Consider the following 17,933-nt stretch of genomic DNA (forward strand, 5'->3'; position numbering starts at 1 on the left):
TGAGCCACGGGCACCGTAGACTTCTTTATTAATCATCATCATCATCACAGTCGTCTTCATCACAGTAATTTACATGGGCAGGCCTGCTGGACCACCAGCGTCGGGCCTGGCGTGGCCGCCCGCGCAGTCGATCTGCTCACGGCGCCAGCTACCGCCCGGGACCACCGGGGCACCGGCTGCCGCCGAGGAAAAGTGTTGACGGCGGCGGCGGCAGCAGCGGGTGGCGGTGGTGGTACGGTGCTGCAAGGCGGGTGAATTAGTGGGGCACTGTGGGATCGTGGTGTCGCATTGCAAAGGCAGGCGCGTGCGGCAGGATTATGGCACAACGTGCTGTGAACAGTACAGTGAGGTTAGTGAGTGGGGGGAGGTGTGTGTTGCATATAATGAGTGCGTATCTCGTGTAGCGAGTTTGAGGGGTGGCTGCATCGTGTGCAGTATGTGTGCGCTGTGTATTGGTGAGTGCGGTGGTGATGGTAGTGTCGCGAGTATGCCTTGGTGCAGTGTAGACGAGCGAGCGGTGCTCGGTTTGTGTTCGACGTCACACTTTGGCCGAGTTGCGATCGCTGATCGACACCGACTTGAGGCCACCCTTGCTGAAGCTGCGGATGGAGCCCAGCAGGGCCCCTCGTCCCACGTCCCTCCCAGCCCCAGGGGGGCTCAGTGAGGGGGCGGGGAGGCCCGACAGCGCGGGCGGGGCAGGTGGTGCGGGGCCTGGCGGCGGCGGCGGCGGCAGTGGCGGTGCTGGCGGCGCCCCAATCCCTAAACGCAAAGACGTAGCGAGTCACAGGCAGCCTCCACGTACCGTCCTCCCAAACCGGGGCCGACGCTCCGCAGCCTCGAGGACAAAGAGCAGCGAGCGTGCGAGGAGGTGGACGTAGGAGGGAGAGGAGCGAGCGAGCGGCCGGGGTTAGTGCGGTAGCAGTAGCGACACCAGGAAAGCTTCCCCTGGAAGCGACCACAGACGCCCTGTTATCCAGGCAACGGTTACCACGGGAACCGCTGTCATAGCAACTGCAGCATCCACGAGCCTGCAGTGAGTGTTAGAGCCACATCTGTTGATTCTGCTGCTCGTGTTGGAGCTGTGTGGTGTGAGGGCCCGGCGCTAATTGGGGGGGGGGTTATTTGTAATCGATTGCTTACGTGGCACGCGGTCAAGGCTGCGAGTCTGCAGCGTGGACAGAGATAGAGGGGGGGGGAAACAGAGTTACCGCCCACAGTCAGCCCAGAACGGCACTTTGCGCACCATACTTAGAACACCGTGCTCTCACGCCACACACAGTAGCACACTGCATGCACAGAATACTGGCATCACGCACACAGCACACTTGGGACAAACTTCACACTCGCCCAGGGCACAAACATACCTCGCACACACACGGTATATACTCGACGTACTTGCGCACGCACTCGCATCATTCACACCGCGCAACACTTCACACGCCGCAGAGTGCACCACTCGTACCGCACACAGCACGTGTTGCCAAGTGTATCCCGTGTGTATAAAAGTCTAATTTTGTCTCTCCACGTGTCTCTGTGTGACCCCGTTTGTCTCTATGCTACTCGATGTCACCGTGCATAACACCGTGACCCCGTCTGCCCGTGCGTGACCCCGTGCGTGACCATACCCGTGGGAGTTGGCGTGGACGGAGTGGTGGGGGGCGAACTCGTACAGGAACCTGGATGGGGGGATGGGGGGTGGTAGACATGGTCAAAGTTGCGACTGGATTCATGTAAAACAGCAAACCTGCGACCGGGTCTTCACCGCTTCGTTCATCGCGATACAATACGAGTCGTGCAGAGTAAGCAATGATACTCGGTTCCCCGTAACGGTGGGGACTACGGGCGGGGCTTGCCACATTCCCAAATGAAAGCCAGGACCAGGGCCGCACTCGTTTCGTTACCTTTGTTCCCCTTCATCTCGTTCGGGGGCCCCCCCCCGTTACGGGGGTGTCAATGGTGGTGGGGAGGTGGGGGGGCGTACCTGTGGAGGTGCCGTTTGTGGGGGGCTCCTCCGTTTCGTCCGTCGTGAGCTGCCGCGATTTCTATGGTGGGGGGGGGATAGCGGATGCAGGTGAGGGACGGCGCTGTCGGTGAGGTCAGGTGATGGACACGGTCAAAGTTACGTCTGGATTAGCGATTGGTTTATCACTGACCAGGACTGCGATGAGGGTTAGTGCAACGAGTATTAACAGCCCCCCAAAATTCACAGCAAAACAAAGCAGAGGGGAGGGGAGGTGGGGTGGGGGGCACACAAAACATTACCTTTGCTCTCTGAAGCAGGGGGCAGGGAATGGGGCCAGAGATTGGAGTTCAGAGGTTAATAGTGATGAGGATTTGTCTTTATAGTTTCTGCCTTAATAGGTGCTCACTGACAGCACTTGAGCCCAACGGTGCGTGTGGCTCCCCGGCCCTCACCTTGCGAGCGAGCATTTTCCGTTTCTTCTTCTCCTCCTCGGAGCCGTGGTAAGACTGCGCGCGCGACAGCTTTCGGAACTGATGTAACTGCAAAGACAAAGATCTCCCGCTGAGTATTTACAGGACTGTTGGGTCAAGTGCTGTTACGAGTATCACCTATGAAGGCCGGAATGCCACACGAGGGGGTGGTGTGGCCAATACCACGCCCGGCCGCCTTCTTCTCCCGAGTGGAGATGTTTACGCACTGCACCAGGTAATGATTTGAGGCTTCATCGATCTAGGGGAGGCCCAGGACCGATTCAGATAATCATCACTGGTGTTGGCTGTGAGCGAGAATTGAACTTGGGTCACTGGGTTCGTAGTGGAGTGTGCTAACCGCGACAAGGTATAACTGCATGCACGTGCATACACGTGTACACACGCGCAACCATCTACGCCTCGGCAGAATGTGGGCACTGGTACAACGTGGTCTACGTGATTTTGATGACGATCATCACACATACACAGGTGTACAGTTAGAGCCACACACACGTGGTGGTGGTGGTGGTGATGGGGTGAGGGCCATACCGTGCGCTGGTCTTCATGGAGCCGATTCTCCACTGCCTCCCGTGCCACCTTCAGTGCCTCTCGCAGTCGGCTGGGGATCTGGCGGGCCCAGGTAAAACAGGAGCGCACAGGTGTAAACACACAGGGGTGCGTGTGTAATTAACTGGGTCTGAGGGAGTGTACACAAAGTACACAAAGTAACGCGTGCGTGCCCTCGCACACGTGCCCATTCACCAGGTGTGAGTGAGAGCTCGTGTGAGTGGACACGTGTATAAAACCCGTGCTAGGTCACCTTAAACTGTGGTTTCTCTCCGCCGTTGGGCAGCGTCACATCCCGGAAGAGCCTGTGGGGCACACAAAGAGAGTCTCGCATTCACCGTGCGCAAGGCGGCAACACACGATGGCATCTTCGCTCCGCTGAGTGGCGAATGACATCTGAACCGGTCCCGAGCCTTGCTTCATCAACCAACACGGACCAGTGTGGTAAAGTATGGTGAAACAATCACCAATAAGGTAGTGGATTGTCCAAAGTACCGTAAATTATAATTGATTCAGTAGGCATTGGGGTGGCTGGCTGTGGTGTTGGCCACTCACCCGCTCGTGTGCCATGCCGACCTTCATCGGTGCTCGCTAACAGCACTCGCCCCAACAGTCTGTTAAAGGCTACGGGGGGGGGGGGGGGGATTATTATCTGTGTGTGCGTGTGTTCTTACGGTGTAGCGAGCAGCTGCTGCAGCGTGGGCAACCCTGAGCGGAGCGCGTCGGCCGAGAGGATTGACTCCAGCACCGTCGCTGGAAACACAGAAGATGGACGCACGGAGCAGACTCATTACATGCCATCCCCCGGGGCACTGTGCCATGCAACGATGAGACCGAGCGTAAGCGAGGTGGGAAGCCGGTGCGAGTTTGTGCGTCGTTACCGATGTAGGGCGATGACGAGGGGCCGAGTGAGGGGGCGTCGATGGGGATGGCGGAGGGCGGCGCCCCGTACGCCATCTCGTGCAGCAGCAGTCCGAACGAGAAAACGTCCACCGCGTCGAGCGTCTGCACCCCAATCGCACACGCAGCACATGGCGCACGTTGCGTGTGTGTACTCGCTGATCAGCGTGGTTGGGTACGTACGGTGCGAAAGAAGTTCAACATACGTACATGTGTATATGTTTAACATGTCGGCTTTCGCGACCAATATCATCCATGAGAGGTTTTTTTGGGTTAGATCGCGTAAATATATAAATGTGTCGTTAAAACCCGCCACCACCCGAAACAGCCAACTAGTTAGGGTTGTCGGATTGTAAATTTTGTGGCTTGGCTCTCCAACACACCGGTGTGCTTTACTAGTGACACACAGCACATTGTCGGCGTGTACTCTGCATTGTATGCGTGTGCTCTGCGAGTGTGCAAGCATAGTCACGTTGATCTTGCGGTACTGTGCTGTGATCCCGCGCATGGCACTGGGCAGCCCGAGCAACGTGTTCTCCAGGTCGAGCAGACGGCACGCCTCCCCCTCCACGCTCACGTTTCCCGCGTGCACGTGTCCGTACGGGAACCCGCGCTCCTGCAGGAACCGCAGTGCCTGTATGCGCACATGCAGAGATAAACATCCCGATGTAGCCTTTATAGGCTACGAGGCCAAGTGCTCTAAAGAGAGCCCGTGTGCAGGCTGGCACGGCGCATGAGGAGGTGGTTTGATCAGTGTCAGGTCTGGCAGCCTTGTCTTCCAAGTGCTGATGTTTACACACAGCACTAGTTAAGGCCTAGGACCAGATAACATATTCGTAACCGTGCACAGGAATCAAACTCAGTTCGCTGGGTTCGTCGCACAGCGAGTTAACCAATGTGCCACCACTTCCCACCATAAACACAAAGATCCCCTGTATAACCTTAACAGACTGTTGGGGCAAGTGCTGTTAGCAAGTTCCTATGAAGCCCGGCACGGCATACGAGGGGGTGGGTGGCCAGCACCACGCCCGGCCGCCTTTGTCTCCCCAATGGCAATGTTTACACACCACACCAGGTACTCATTTGAAGCCGAGTCGACCTAGGGGAGGCCCAGGACCAGTTAAGATAAGAAATAATTGTCACTGGTGTTGGTGGCCATGAGTGGGAATCGAACTCCGGCTGTCGCCTGATGAGCCTGGTTGTAATTACCGGCGAAACGTAATACTCAAATTGTTAATGTTGTGGGTATACTTTCCAATACGCCGGAGTGCTAAACTAGTAACCAATTGACAAAAACATACGAATTGGCTGTGTCGGGTGGTGGCGGGTTTAACGACACATTTATATTTACATGATCTAACCCATAAACCTGTATTATGGGAGGTCCTCTTTGCCCGGCACTTAACCTGGTCTCGGGCTCTAGATCACTCTCCGCACCTCGTCGGCAAATAGCACATCACTCACAGTGGGTGGGCTACTTACTCGAATATCAGGCTCCGCAGTCCAGCAGAGTAAACCCCATTTTGCCCCATAATGCTCTTTCATGGGGAAACATATTACAAACACACATATACACGCATACATATGTAGTGACATCAGGGATGTCACTGTATGGTGCCGGCCCGGGAGGGTCGTGGCGTGCGATGTTCCTACGTTGCGGATAGCACTGGGTGGGTTGCTGTGATCCGGAGTGTCCACAGAGAGGGCCCCAAGTGGGTGGGGGGGGGCTAGGGGGTGATCACGTGTCCGGGGAGAGCTCTCGAGAGGGATCGAGAGGGAGCTAGAACGCTCGAGAAGGCAGGCGGGGCCTGGGCGGAGCCGGCCCCGACCCGGGAGGATATAAGGTGGGTCCCTGAGAGGGACGGGGTCGCTTCGTCCTACAAGCTGGAAGCTCTACGTCCTACAAGGCATCAACACGTGGCCGGGACCCAAGTGAGGGTCCGAACCTTCGTAGCTGTAACTCCTCCGTATGGTGTAGTTAGCTGGGTGGTCACCACCCTAGGCTGTATCTGGTGAAGGGGCAGTTACCCCTTTGTATATACGTGTTATAATAAATGTGTTGCCTCTAAAGAATAACATCTGCGAGTCAGTTGGACTCACTACACATATACACACGGGAATACACACACGGACTTATACGTGCACATACAAGGACATAGTGTAACTCTAGCCACCCGGTCCCCGTCACCTCGAGGATTTGGCGTCCGTAGAGGCGCACGTGAGCGATATCCAGCGGCGCACTCCTCCGCGGGCTACAGTACTTGTGCAGGAAGTGGTCACGTGGCTTCGTCTGCAGATGTACAGACACACAGAGACGCATGAGGACACACGGGGACACACGGGGAGACTTGACACGCCATTCATATGGCACTAACATTAACACCATAGAGACAACACCATGAACATAACACCTCTAATTCAGCTGATGGTTTAACCACTCCCCTTACCATAGCTTTCAAAATAAATTCAACTGCACATGTGGTACGGCATAATCGAACGGCACGCACAACGACCCCGCACAGTCGCAACCCCACACCCCCCCCAATTCTCTCCCCAGACCCCCAGCCCCCTACACACCTTGTGGATGAGGTCCTTGAGCGTGCCCTTGTCATTTATGGTGCGCACCACTAACCCCGACGACTCGCTCGCCTCCGCAAAGGCGGTCGGCGCCACGTATGGGTGCTGGAAAAGGGAGAAACGGGGTGGTAACACAGGGTTTGGTACGCAAGGTGTAGTACACACGACCCGGTAGGCACGGTGTGGTACGGACAGTGTGATATGTGCAGTGTTACGCACTGTGAAGTACACCAAATTCAGTAGGCATGCCGGTGACATTCACTGTGCGGTACGGACGATGTGATAGTCTCAATATACACCGTGTTGTACGCACGATGTGGCGTGCATAGTATGATACGTATGGTATGGTATGCACAGAGTGGTGCCCACGACGAATTATGCATGCTGCGGTACGTATGGTATGTTCGGCACAGAACGTGTAACACACGTGTTTAACACAGTGTGGTATGCTTGAGATGGTTCATATCCTACTTACGTGTGCCATGTATGTTTACGTATGTGTTACGTATGTGTTACGTATGTGTTACGTGTGTGTTACGTATGTGTTACATGTGTGTTTATGTTCGCTTGAGTTACATGTGTAGTATGTGCGTTGTGTGTTACATGTATGTGTTACGTGTTTGTATGTAATGTGGTACATGTGTGTTGTGTGTGTTACATGTGTACATGTGTGTGTTGTCTCACGCCTCTCACAGAAATGTTGGGCAGGAGCTTCATGGCTGCCTGCAGGTCCTTGGTGGACAGGAACTGATCCGGTCCGAAGTCAGCCTGGTCCAGAATGGGATGGTCAAAGATAACGACAAAAGGTGAGTCGGTGGTTGGGTGAGCGGATGGAGGACTGCGCGGGATGAATGATTTCGCAGGTCATTGATTGGGCGAGGGAGTAGGTAGGTGAGCGGGCAAGTGGTTGGGTGAGCGGGTGGTTTATCGAGTTAGTGAGCTTATTGATGGCATTGGGAATGGGTGGGCGAGTGAGTGGGTGAGTAAGTGGGCAAACGGGTGGGTTGGTGCCTGTACGAGTGAGCGGGTGGGTTGGTAGATGGGCGAGCAGGTAAGGGTGAATGCTCACCCAGCTCAGAAGCTGCCTGGTCTTGGGCTCCTCCTTGGGTTTGATGAGGAAGTAGCGTTTCCTTATCCTCCACCCTGCGGGCGCCATGGTGTCACATCCAGCACCGTTATTTCTCAATGAGCGGGCACGCTAACCATGGTGCGTGTGGACATGTGCGTACGTACGTGCAGCACACTCTCGCAGTGGTGACATAGTGCTCATCCCTTACAAAGACCCCCCATATAGCCTTAACAGAACTTAGTAGCAAGCGCTGTTCGTGAGCTCCTATGAAGACTGGCACAGCACACGAGGTGGGTAGCCAGCACTGTGTACGGCCTGTCTCCCTAGTGGCAATGTTTACACACAGTAGCACACTCATTTGAGGCCGAGTCGACCTAGAGGAGGCCCAGGACCAGTGCAAATAATTGTCACTGGTGTTGACCATGAGCGGGAATCTAACACATCCCCATACATTCACCCTCACACATGCACACCCCTACCCATGTCACGTAGTGGCTCCACCACCTCCCATCGCGGCTCTGAGCGGAAGAACATGGACACTTGCTGTAGCGCGAGCTCTGGGCACCGGCGGGAATGGGCGGGGGAGGAGACACACGTACGAAAGTGAACGTGTCACGTGCAATAACACACAATAGCGGTTGTTGCAGTGATTGTTACTATTATGCGCGGTTGTTGTGTGGCTGTAACAATTGCAGCAGGGTAGTGTTTGTCGCTCCCCCGTTGTTGTGTGGTTGTTCCGGTAATGCTATGTTGTGGTTGTTGCTGTGGTATGTTTGTCACTGTTCGTGTGGTATGTGTATTACCCCGGGTGTTACTGTAGTTGTCGCTGCTATGTGGTTGTTGCAGCGGCATGGTTTTTAGTTTACACAGTTACTGAGCACAGGCTCAAAAAGGCACAAACCGTCAAGCGGGCAGAAACAAGAACACTATCAAAGTTGTGATAGATAAAAGTTCACACATTTCCGAATTGAGCAAGGTTACTTATTATAAAAGCTTGGGAAAATAGACGATGGGAAGGAATTCCAGAGTGGAGAAGTGTGAGGGAAGAAGCAGAAAGATAAGTGAGGTGACCTGCAGTTTGGTGAGTGGGTGAGTGAGTGAGTGAGATGTTGTGACCTGCAGAGTGGTGGTTGCACACAGTGTGGAAGAGATGAAACAGCCGGCCTGGTGGAGTCCTCGACATGATACTGCGGCTGTAGTGCAGTAGTTGCAGTAGTGTGTTGATGCTGCCATTGCAGTAGCGTATTTGTCACTACAGTTGCGGTGTGGTCGCGCCGGTGGGCTCTCTCTCGCCTGCCACACACCGGTGTAGTTTGCCGGGTAGGAGTCGGGGTCGAGAAAGAGGCGGACGGCGGTGCACGTGGCCAGCACAGGGTGCGCCGTGAGCACGTCCAGGTAGAGCTGCAGCCCGCGCTGACGCTCGGCCACAAACTCCCGCTCCAGCTTCCCCAGCAGCCTCTTGGGGGGCAGAGCCAGCGGTACGCCCGACACCTGGAGCGCACGAGCCACCGCCACGATATTATCACTACAGACCACAGCATCTGATTATTGTGTGCTCTTTATGACCTGGCGAGGGATACACAGACACCAATATCCCCCCATGTAGCCTTTGACGCACTGTTGGGGCAAGTGCTGCGAGTGAGAATCTAACACACAAAGTTTCCCTATGCAGCCTACATAACCTGTTGGAGAGACGGAGCTAAAAACTTGCAGGGTGGGAGGGAGCCTGTACAGGTTTTATATTAATTTAAAACAATGCATTTCCTCTGATGGAGGTTGTATTGTTCATTATTCTAGCACAAGCTTATTTTGGTGTTTCTGCCGTGGTGCTTGGCAGAGTGGAGCGCCGGGCAGCTAAAATGCTGCAAGTTGGCACAGTAGGGGGTACAGCTGGTGCATCTACCAGTCATCTCAGTCAGCCAACCCCATGACACCTGGGTCTGTCCCGAGACCTCCTGTCAGCGAGCCTTCGACACCTCACGTGGCCTCAAAGTGCACCTGGCCAGGCACAGGCGCCGTGATGATGTCACCATCACTTAGTGGCGAATGGCAGGTGTTGGTGTTGGTTGGTATTGTTATGGTAAATGTGGTTGGTAGTAGTGGTGGTGGTAGTGATGGTAGTGGCAGTGAGTGTTGGTAGTGGTCATCGTGATGGCAGTGGTTGTTGTGGCACATGTTTACATCTCACCTGAAGGCTCGTGTTGAGAGCGTCAAAGTCGCTATATCTCTTTTTGACCTGGCGAGGGATACACACACAAAGCGATCCAACATAAAGCCATAACAGACTCATAATAAAGATTTTTGGGTTAGATCACGTAAGTATAAATGTGTCGTAACCCTCCACCACCCGACACAGCCATTTAGTAAGGGATTTGTCCTGTAAACAAAACGCCAATTAGTTACTACTGCAGCCCACCAGTGTGTTGGAGAGTAAATCCACAACATTTACAATTTGATTACGACGTTTCGCTAGTAATGACATCCAGCATCATCGGGCGATTTGTCACGTAAAAGTTTTGTTTACTAATTGGCTGTGTCGGGTGGTGGAGGGTTTACAACACATTTATACTTACGCGATCTCACCCAAAAACCTTTATGATGAATATCGGTTGCGAAAGTCTACTTGTTAAACCATAACAGACTGTTGGGCCCTGTGCTGTTAGCAACCACCTATAAAGCGCGGTACGGCGGCACATGATGGGTGGCCAACACCACGCCCGGCTGCCTTTTCCTCTACACAAACACGCACAGGGATGCCGATGGTGGTGATGATGACGATGATGATGACGATGGTTCTCTGTACCTGCCAGCTGTTTTCGGGATTGGGTCCCCGTTGCACTCGCACGACGTATTCCTGCAACACGCACACACGAGGTAGAGGGTGGGGGGGGCAAACGGTGGAGTGTGACGGTGTGAACACGGAGACGGCCCAAAGCAACCTCACAACGAGCCCCGAGAGAGCTTCAGGGTGACTAGGGGGGGGGGGGACTTGAAGGCGTTAAAACTCGTGGGGTAACTGGAGGGTGGATCGAAGGTGACTGGGGAAGGCCGAGGAGGACTCGAGGCGGTGCTCATCACCTTTAAAGCCCTGAGCCAGTGATGGAAACTCCACAATCCTATGGTGGGGCGAGTCTATCCACATTAAACCCACTGTTGACTTCCGCACAACGTGGTATTTATTTGTATCGAACCCAGAAGCAGGAATGATGGGATCAATTACCCCACAACCAGGCTTTGAACGCACAACCTTCCGATTTGGAGCGTTACCGCTGGGCCACCCGGCTACGTTTTCAAGCACGACTCATCGGTGGCTGAAGGGTGAGTGTGCGGGGTGAGTGCGGGGTGAGTGTGCGGGGTGAGTGTGCGGGGTGAGTGTGCGGGGTGAGTGTGGGGTGAGTGTGGGGTGAGTGTGGGGTGAGTGTGGGGTGAGTGTGGGGGGGTGAGTGTGCGGGGTGAGTGTGCGGGGTGAGTGTGCGGGGTGAGTGTGGGGTGAGTGTGCGGGGTGAGTGTGCGGGGTGAGTGTGCGGGGTGAGTGTGCGGGGTGAGTGTGGGGGGTGAGTGTGCGGGGTGAGTATGGGGGGGGTGAGTGTGCGGGGTGAGTGTGCGGGGTGAGTGTGCGGGGTGAGTGTGCGGGGTGAGTGTGCGGGGTGAGTGTGGGGGGGGTGAGTGTGCGGGGGGTGAGTGTGCGGGGTGAGTGTGCGGGGTGAGTGTGCGGGGTGAGTGTGCGGGGTGAGTGTGGGGGGTGAGTGTGGGGGGTGAGTGTGGGGGGTGAGTGTGGGGTGAGTGTGGGGGGTGAGTGTGGGGGGTGAGTGTGGGGGGTGAGTGTGGGGGGTGAGTGTGCGGGGTGAGTGTGCGGGGTGAGTGTGCGGGGTGAGTGTGCGGGTGAGTGTGGGGTGAGTGTGCGGGGTGAGTGTGGGAGGGGTGATTGTGTGGGGTGAGTGTGTGGGGTGAGTGTGGGGGGTGAGTGTGTGGGGTGAGTGTGGGGGGTGTGAGTGTGGGGGGTGAGAGTGTGGAGAGTGCGGGGTGAGTGTGCGGGGTGAGTGTGCGGGGTGAGTGTGCGGGGTAAGTGTGGGGTCAGTGTGTGGGGTGAGTGCGGGGTGAGTGTGAGTGTGCGGGGTGAGTGTGCGGGGTGTGTGGGGTGAGTGTGCGGGGTGAGTGTGTGGTGAGTGCGGGGTGAGTGTGCGGGGTGAGTGTGCGGGGTGAGTGTGCGGGATGAGTGTGGGGTGAGTGTGTGGGGCGAGTGTGGGGGGTGAGTGTGTGGGGGGTGAGTGTGCGGGGTGAGTGTGGGTGGTGAGTGTGTGGGGTGAGTGTGGGGTGTCAGTGTGGGGTGTCAGTGTGTGGGGTGAGTGTGAGGGGTGAGTGTGCGGGGTGAGTGTGCGGGGTGAATGTGCGGGGTGAATGTGCGGGGTGAGTGCGGGGTGAGTGCGTGGTGAGTGTGGGGGGTGAGTGTGCGGGGTGAGTGTGCGGGGTGAGTGTGCGGGGTGAGTGTGCGGGGTGAGTGTGCGGGGTGAGTGTGCGGGGTGAGTGTGCGGGGTGAGTGTGCGGGGTGAGTGTGGGGGGTGAGTGCGGGAGTGTGTGGGGTGAGTGTGTGGGGTGAGTGTGGGGGGTGAGTGTGGGGTGAGTGTGGGGTGAGTGTGGGATGAGTGTGGGGGGGGTGAGTGTGCGGGGTGAGTGTGCGGGGTGAGTGTGCGGGGTGAGTGTGGGGGGTGAGTGTGGGGGGTGAGTGTGGGGTGAGTGTGCGGGGTGAGTGTGCGGGGTGAGTGTGGGGGTGAGTGTGGGGTGAGTGTGCGGGGTGAGTGTGGGGGGGGTGATTGTGTGGGGTGAGTGATTGTGTGGGGTGAGTGTGTGGGGTGAGTGTGGGGGGTGAGTGTGTGGGGTGAGTGTGTGGGGTGAGTGTGTGGGGTGAGTGTGGGGGGTGAGTGTGTGGGGTGAGTGTGGGGGGTGTGAGTGTGGGGGGTGAGAGTGTGGAGAGTGCGGGGTGAGTGTGCGGGGTGAGTGTGCGGGGTGAGTGTGCGGGGTAAGTGTGGGGTCAGTGTGTGGGGTGAGTGCGGGGTGAGTGTGCGGGGTGAGTGTGCGGGGTGTGTGGGGTGAGTGTGCGGGGTGAGTGTGTGGTGAGTGTGCGGGGTGAGTGTGCGGGGTGAGTGTGCGGGGTGAGTGTGCGGGGTAAGTGTGGGGTCAGTGTGTGGGGTGAGTGCGGGGTGAGTGTGCGGGGTGAGTGTGTGGGGTGAGTGTGCGGGGTGAGTGTGTGGTGAGTGCGGGGTGAGTGTGTGGGGCGAGTGTGGGGGGTGAGTGTGCGGGGTAAGTGTGGGGTCAGTGTGTGGGGTGAGTGCGGGGTGAGTGTGCGGGGTGAGTGTGCGGGGTGTGTGGGGCGAGTGTGTGGGGCGAGTGTGGGGGGTGAGTGTTTGGGGGGTGAGTGTGCGGGGTGAGTGTGGGTGGTGAGTGTGTGGGGTGAGTGTGGGGTGTCAGTGTGGGGTGTCAGTGTGTGGGGTGAGTGTGAGGGGTGAGTGTGTGGGGTGAGTGTGCGGGGTGAGTGTGCGGGGTGAGTGTGTGGGGGTGAGTGTGGGGTGAGTGTGTGGGGTGAGTGTGCGGGGTGAATGTGCGGGGTGAGTGCGGGGTGAGTGCGTGGTGAGTGTGTGGGGTGAGTGTGGGGGGTGAGTGTGGGGGGTGAGTGTGGGGGGTGAGTGTGCGGGGTGAGTGTGCGGGGTGAGTGTGCGGGGTGAGTGTGGGGGGTGAGTGTGGGGTGAGTGTGGGGTGAGTGTGTGGGGTGAGTGTGCGGGGTGAGTGTGCGGGGTGAGTGTGGGGGGTGAGTGTGGGGTGAGTGTGGGGTGAGTGTGGGGTGAGTGCGGGAGTGTGTGGGGTGAGTGTGTGGGGTGAGTGTGGGGGGTGAGTGTGGGGTGAGTGTGGGGTGAGTGTGGGATGAGTGTGCGGGTGAGTGTGTGGGGTGAGTGTGAGGGGTGAGTGTGTGGGGTGAGTGTGGGGGGTGAGTGAGGGTGAGTGTGGGGTGAGTGTGTGGGGTGAGTGTGTGGGGTGAGTGTGTGGGGTGAGTGTGAGGGGTGAGTGTGGGGGGTGAGTGTGTGTGGTGAGTGTGGGTGAGTGCGGGGTGAGTGCGGGGTGAGTGTGTGGGGTGAGTGTGAGGGGTGAGTGTGTGGGGTGAGTGTGCTCCCTCACCGTGTGCGTGTGCACGTTGTGCGCCGCCTCGATGAAGCAGGCGAGCGGGGCCGTGTCGTCCACCAGCACCTTGCTGGGGGCGCGCTTCTCCAGCAGAGACATCGCTGGGGAGCGGAGCAGGATGCACCTGAGCCTGGGGCCCCCCACCACCAATGAGAACCCCTATCCCCTGAAATAATTAGTCCAAGAAATCTCTACCCGCTGGGACCCCCAAACCTAAGACCCTACCCCTAAAAGTCCAAACCTTAGAACCCCTTCCACAGAACCCCCCCCCCACCCCGACTCGTCGGGATCCCTACCCCGGGGACCGGCGCCGAGGCGCTCAAATGACCTCTCCCCTAAGACCCCCTGGCCCTGACAGCCCCTACTCCGAGAACCACGACCAGCTGAGACCCCTTCCCAGGAGGAGACACCTCAACCCCGGGGACCTCGCGCGGGCCACGGCGCTAGTCGAGTCCCGGTGCCGCGGGGGTGCCCAGCGCGCTGGAGGCCCAGGCGAGACGAGGCGAGAGACGAGGCAGTGGGAAGGGGGGGACCTCGACTCGCTGCCTGATTTCCCCCTGCTTAAAAGAGGCCTCGCGTTGCTAGGCGACACCTTAATGAGGTTGCCGATGGTGATGGTGGTTGGTGATGGTGGTGGCTGTGATGAGGTGGGGGGGGGGGCTCCGTTGCCCCGGCAACCGCAGCTCCGGTCCCTCGTGAGCGGGGGAGGGGGGGGGAAGCGGAGTCACGTGTCACGTGCCGCGGCGTCACGTGACATTGTTCTCGGCGAATCGATGGGAGAGCCCAGCCGCTTTAGCCCCCCCCCCTCTGTTCATCCCCCACGGCCCCCACCCCTCTCACCCGAGAGCAGGAAGTGACGTCCGTTGTCGCGTTGCTCGCTCATTGGTCGGATTTAGCGGTTTCCCACGGTCCGGGTCGTTGAGGCCCCGCCCTCCTCCGGCCACGTGATATGCAAATGAGTGTCAAGTGCCGGTCACGTCCGCGCCCCGTGATCGCTTGTGTCGGATTCCACGTTCCCAGGGCGGGGCCCGGGTTGCTTCACGACGGCCACTTGTTCACTGTTGATTCCCCAAGTTAGTGGTGCCGATTTAATAATAATAATAATTACATGTGTATAGCGCTTGTCATCAAGGATCTCAAAGCGCTGTACAGGACACAGCAGCACTCAGCATAAAAGTAATATAAATACATATTCTTGGTTCTTTCGGTAAAGTCACGTAGAAGGGAAATAATACAAATATAAAAAAATATAAATTATATTTATATTATTTTATTATTTCCCTTCTACGTGACTTTACCGAAAGAACCAAGAATATGAATCCCTGCAGTCACGAAAGCTTTACATCAAAATAATATAAATACAATTATGTAAATTATAATTTACTTTAAAAAAAACCGGTATTGTGCTGACCCTTATTTCGTAAACTGGACTATTGATCGTGCTGACTGAGCACCGTGTTGGTTTGATCTACAATGGAACGTGGCAAATCTATTGTGGAGGCCGGTAGTGGCCAGTGCAGCAAAATCCAACCTGCTCCCCCCCACCTTCAACCAAGTGTAGGGAGACATCCCCCACGACCCACGGGACGCTGGAAGCCCCTCGTCCAGCAGGGGTCGTAAATTGGGGCATATTTGCTCGTGCCGTAACTTGCTTGGATTGGCTCTGTGATGTGGTGGAAGGCTATAGTAAAATAACTAATATTTTTAAAAAAACTTTTAAAAATACGCTTTAATGAAATGTACCGTACTAGCAATGGAAGAACTCCACGACTCCAGGAAGTGGCCCGAAGCTTTCCATAACGTAAGGGGACCGTGGCCAATTAAGCCAACGTCAGTTGACCGTGGACAATTAGACCCAAGCCGAAACATAACAAATACATTTTCTTGCTGTGGATTTCACACCTAATGACGATTGCTTGTGTTGCAGTCGAAACTTCGTGAGAATTTTTATTGTTTTATGTTTGTATTATTTTATTATTACCCTTCTACGTGACTTTACCGAAAGAACCAAGAATATATAAAAAAGATGGCTTTAAAATATATTTATTTTTTTATAATCTATATATATAAAATCGCAAATCTGTCTGTCTGTCTGTGTGTCGCCGGACCATACGCAGTTTCATTGGACGGCGGTTGCCCCTGGCAACGGGTAGCGACGCATTCGCTGCGGGGTGGACGCCATTTTTAATTCCCGTTAAAAATATGCGCACGCATTAACACGCGACTCTGAGGTAAATTCATCAAAGTTCCACGTCCTCTTCACTACCCCCCCCACCACAATGTGTGCAATTACTATTATAGGGTCGGTAGATTATAAAATTATAGCGATTAGACAGTATTATTGTAGCGCGGGGGGGGGGGGGGTAACGGCCCCGGTACCCAGCCTCAGCCGGGTGGGCAATCTAGGCGAGGCCGGAGGCTCTGCACGGTACTAGGCCTCGACACCCCACCACACTATAGGCCGTACATATTACTGCACAGCGGCCGAGGAGATCGTGCCTGGGGGGGGGGGGGGGCAGGGGTAGCAGCCCATCTGTGTATATATGTAAGGTTATTAAGAAATATATTTTTCACCCGGGCAACGCCGGGTACTTATGCTAGTAGAATATAGTATTGTCATCAGTATGACATAAGTATACCAAGTTTGCAGTCGATATCACATTGGGAAGTGGGTAAAAATTGAGTTATAAAATTTGAGGATACAACAGACAGTGAGTTAATAAAAAGCGTTTAAAAACACACAAAACGATCTTACCCAAAATAACCTAATTACGGATCATAGCGTCTTATTGTTGTTTTCTGTCTTGCAGAAATGTTTAAGTTCGTTTAGGGTACAACATGCGTTTAGAGTACAGTATTTGTCTGCTATACATTTCCACGTAAGCCACTTCGTTGAGCTATCATTTGTGGCCAGTACTCTTCTGAAAAAGAGCTTTTTATCGCTCAGTGGGCCGTACATGGTAAAATAAAACTAGAGCAGTTTAGTCCGTGCAATTTTATTGAGGAACTGTGTTGTCTTGGTTCGGTCTGGGACTGTTGTTGTTTTGCTGCCTTGCCAAAGCTTGCATTTAGTGTTGAAAAATCGACAGCAGTTTATGTACATTATCAATTTGTACTTAAAACATACTCCATATTTATTTATACTGGTAGGAACCTCCTGGTTACATCAGCCCACAGGGGATTATTGTGTCCGTCCGTCCGTCGTGCATCCAAAAATGGGAGGGGTGGGGCTGGGTGGAGAGGGGAGGGTGGGGAGGGGCTGGGTGGGGAGGGACTGGGTGGGGAGGGGAGGGTGGGGAGGGGCTGGGTGGGGAGGGTGTGGAGGGGCTGGGTGGGGAGAGGAGGGTGGGGAGGGTGGGGGTGGGGAGGGGAGGGTGGGGAGGGGCTGGGTGGGGAGGGTGGGGAGGGGCTGGGTCAGGGGTGGGAGGGGTGGGGCTGGGTGGGGAGGGGCTGGTCACCCCATGGTGCCCTTTTAAAACTCAACGTTTAACCTACTCACGCCGGCTTGTGCCCGCCCTCACAGTCGGGCATATTTACGCAATACACCACGCCGTAGTTCACCCTGGCCATTGACTGAGCAACCCAATGTTCCTACCAGCTCCCTCCGCAGGAATGTGTTTGTTGAAAAATCAACGGGAGTTTGCGTACCTAAGCAATTTGTACTAAAAAAAAAATATTTATTTATTTCCATGACTTGCATACCTTTTCTCTATTTTGCACTCCTATTGCATACCTGTCAACTCCTTATCAGTGCCCTACCTTATTACAGACCAATTCAGACCTTATTGCTCACCCCGTGCCCTTATAAATCTCAACGTTCATCCTGAAAAGTCCCATCACAAGGGAGAAACACAAATAGACGAAACAATGTTGCCTATATTGAAACGGCTGTACTCCGTATGGACCTGAAAACTCAAGTTCAAGTTCATTTATTTGGTATAGCCCTGTGAGCCATTCGGCTCTTGAATCGGGTGCAACCGCAACAAACCAAAAACCAGAAACATGAACAAAAAAACATCTTAAAGTGACTATGTGACTAAGTGCAAGCAGAAAATCCCAGAAAAGACAGCAAAATATTGCAGAAAAAGCACCGTACACCAACGCTGTGTACAAAAATTCCAGTGGGATGCAAGTCAAACAACAACAACAACAACAACCACAAGACAACTTAGATTAAGGCCATCAGTCTAACTCCGTACTACAACAAACAAACATG

The 17,933-nt window shown here is 55.3% G+C and overlaps 1 protein-coding gene across 2 annotated transcripts; it reads right to left on the reverse strand.

The window, feature by feature from the left end:
• Positions 1–11: 11 nt before the first annotated feature.
• Positions 12–14,447, reverse strand: PXK (PX domain containing serine/threonine kinase like). 2 transcript variants are annotated; one of them, XM_078613090.1, is made up of 19 exons: positions 13,715–14,447; positions 10,350–10,400; positions 9,735–9,782; positions 8,851–9,037; positions 8,026–8,103; positions 7,547–7,620; positions 7,171–7,245; positions 6,478–6,582; positions 6,089–6,190; positions 4,373–4,534; positions 3,882–4,005; positions 3,675–3,753; positions 3,254–3,305; positions 2,983–3,060; positions 2,416–2,502; positions 1,982–2,042; positions 1,626–1,676; positions 1,141–1,165; positions 667–759 (listed from the first exon to the last, which is right to left on the reverse strand). In XM_078613090.1, exons 1-18 carry the CDS (start codon positions 13,814–13,816, stop codon positions 1,152–1,154), a joined length of 1,530 nt encoding a protein of 509 aa, XP_078469216.1. In that variant the 5' UTR covers positions 13,817–14,447; the 3' UTR covers positions 667–759; positions 1,141–1,151. The 2 variants fall into 2 exon arrangements, with proteins under 2 accessions (XP_078469215.1, XP_078469216.1); XM_078613089.1 differs by lacking the exon at positions 1,141–1,165 and having other exon boundaries at positions 12–759.
• Between the last annotated feature and the right edge of the window lie 3,486 nt (positions 14,448–17,933).

The sequence above is a fragment of the Lampetra planeri genome, chromosome 40 (genome assembly GCF_965212315.1).
Source record: "Lampetra planeri chromosome 40, kcLamPlan1.2.h2, whole genome shotgun sequence".
Taxonomy (NCBI): Eukaryota; Metazoa; Chordata; class Hyperoartia; order Petromyzontiformes; family Petromyzontidae; genus Lampetra; species Lampetra planeri.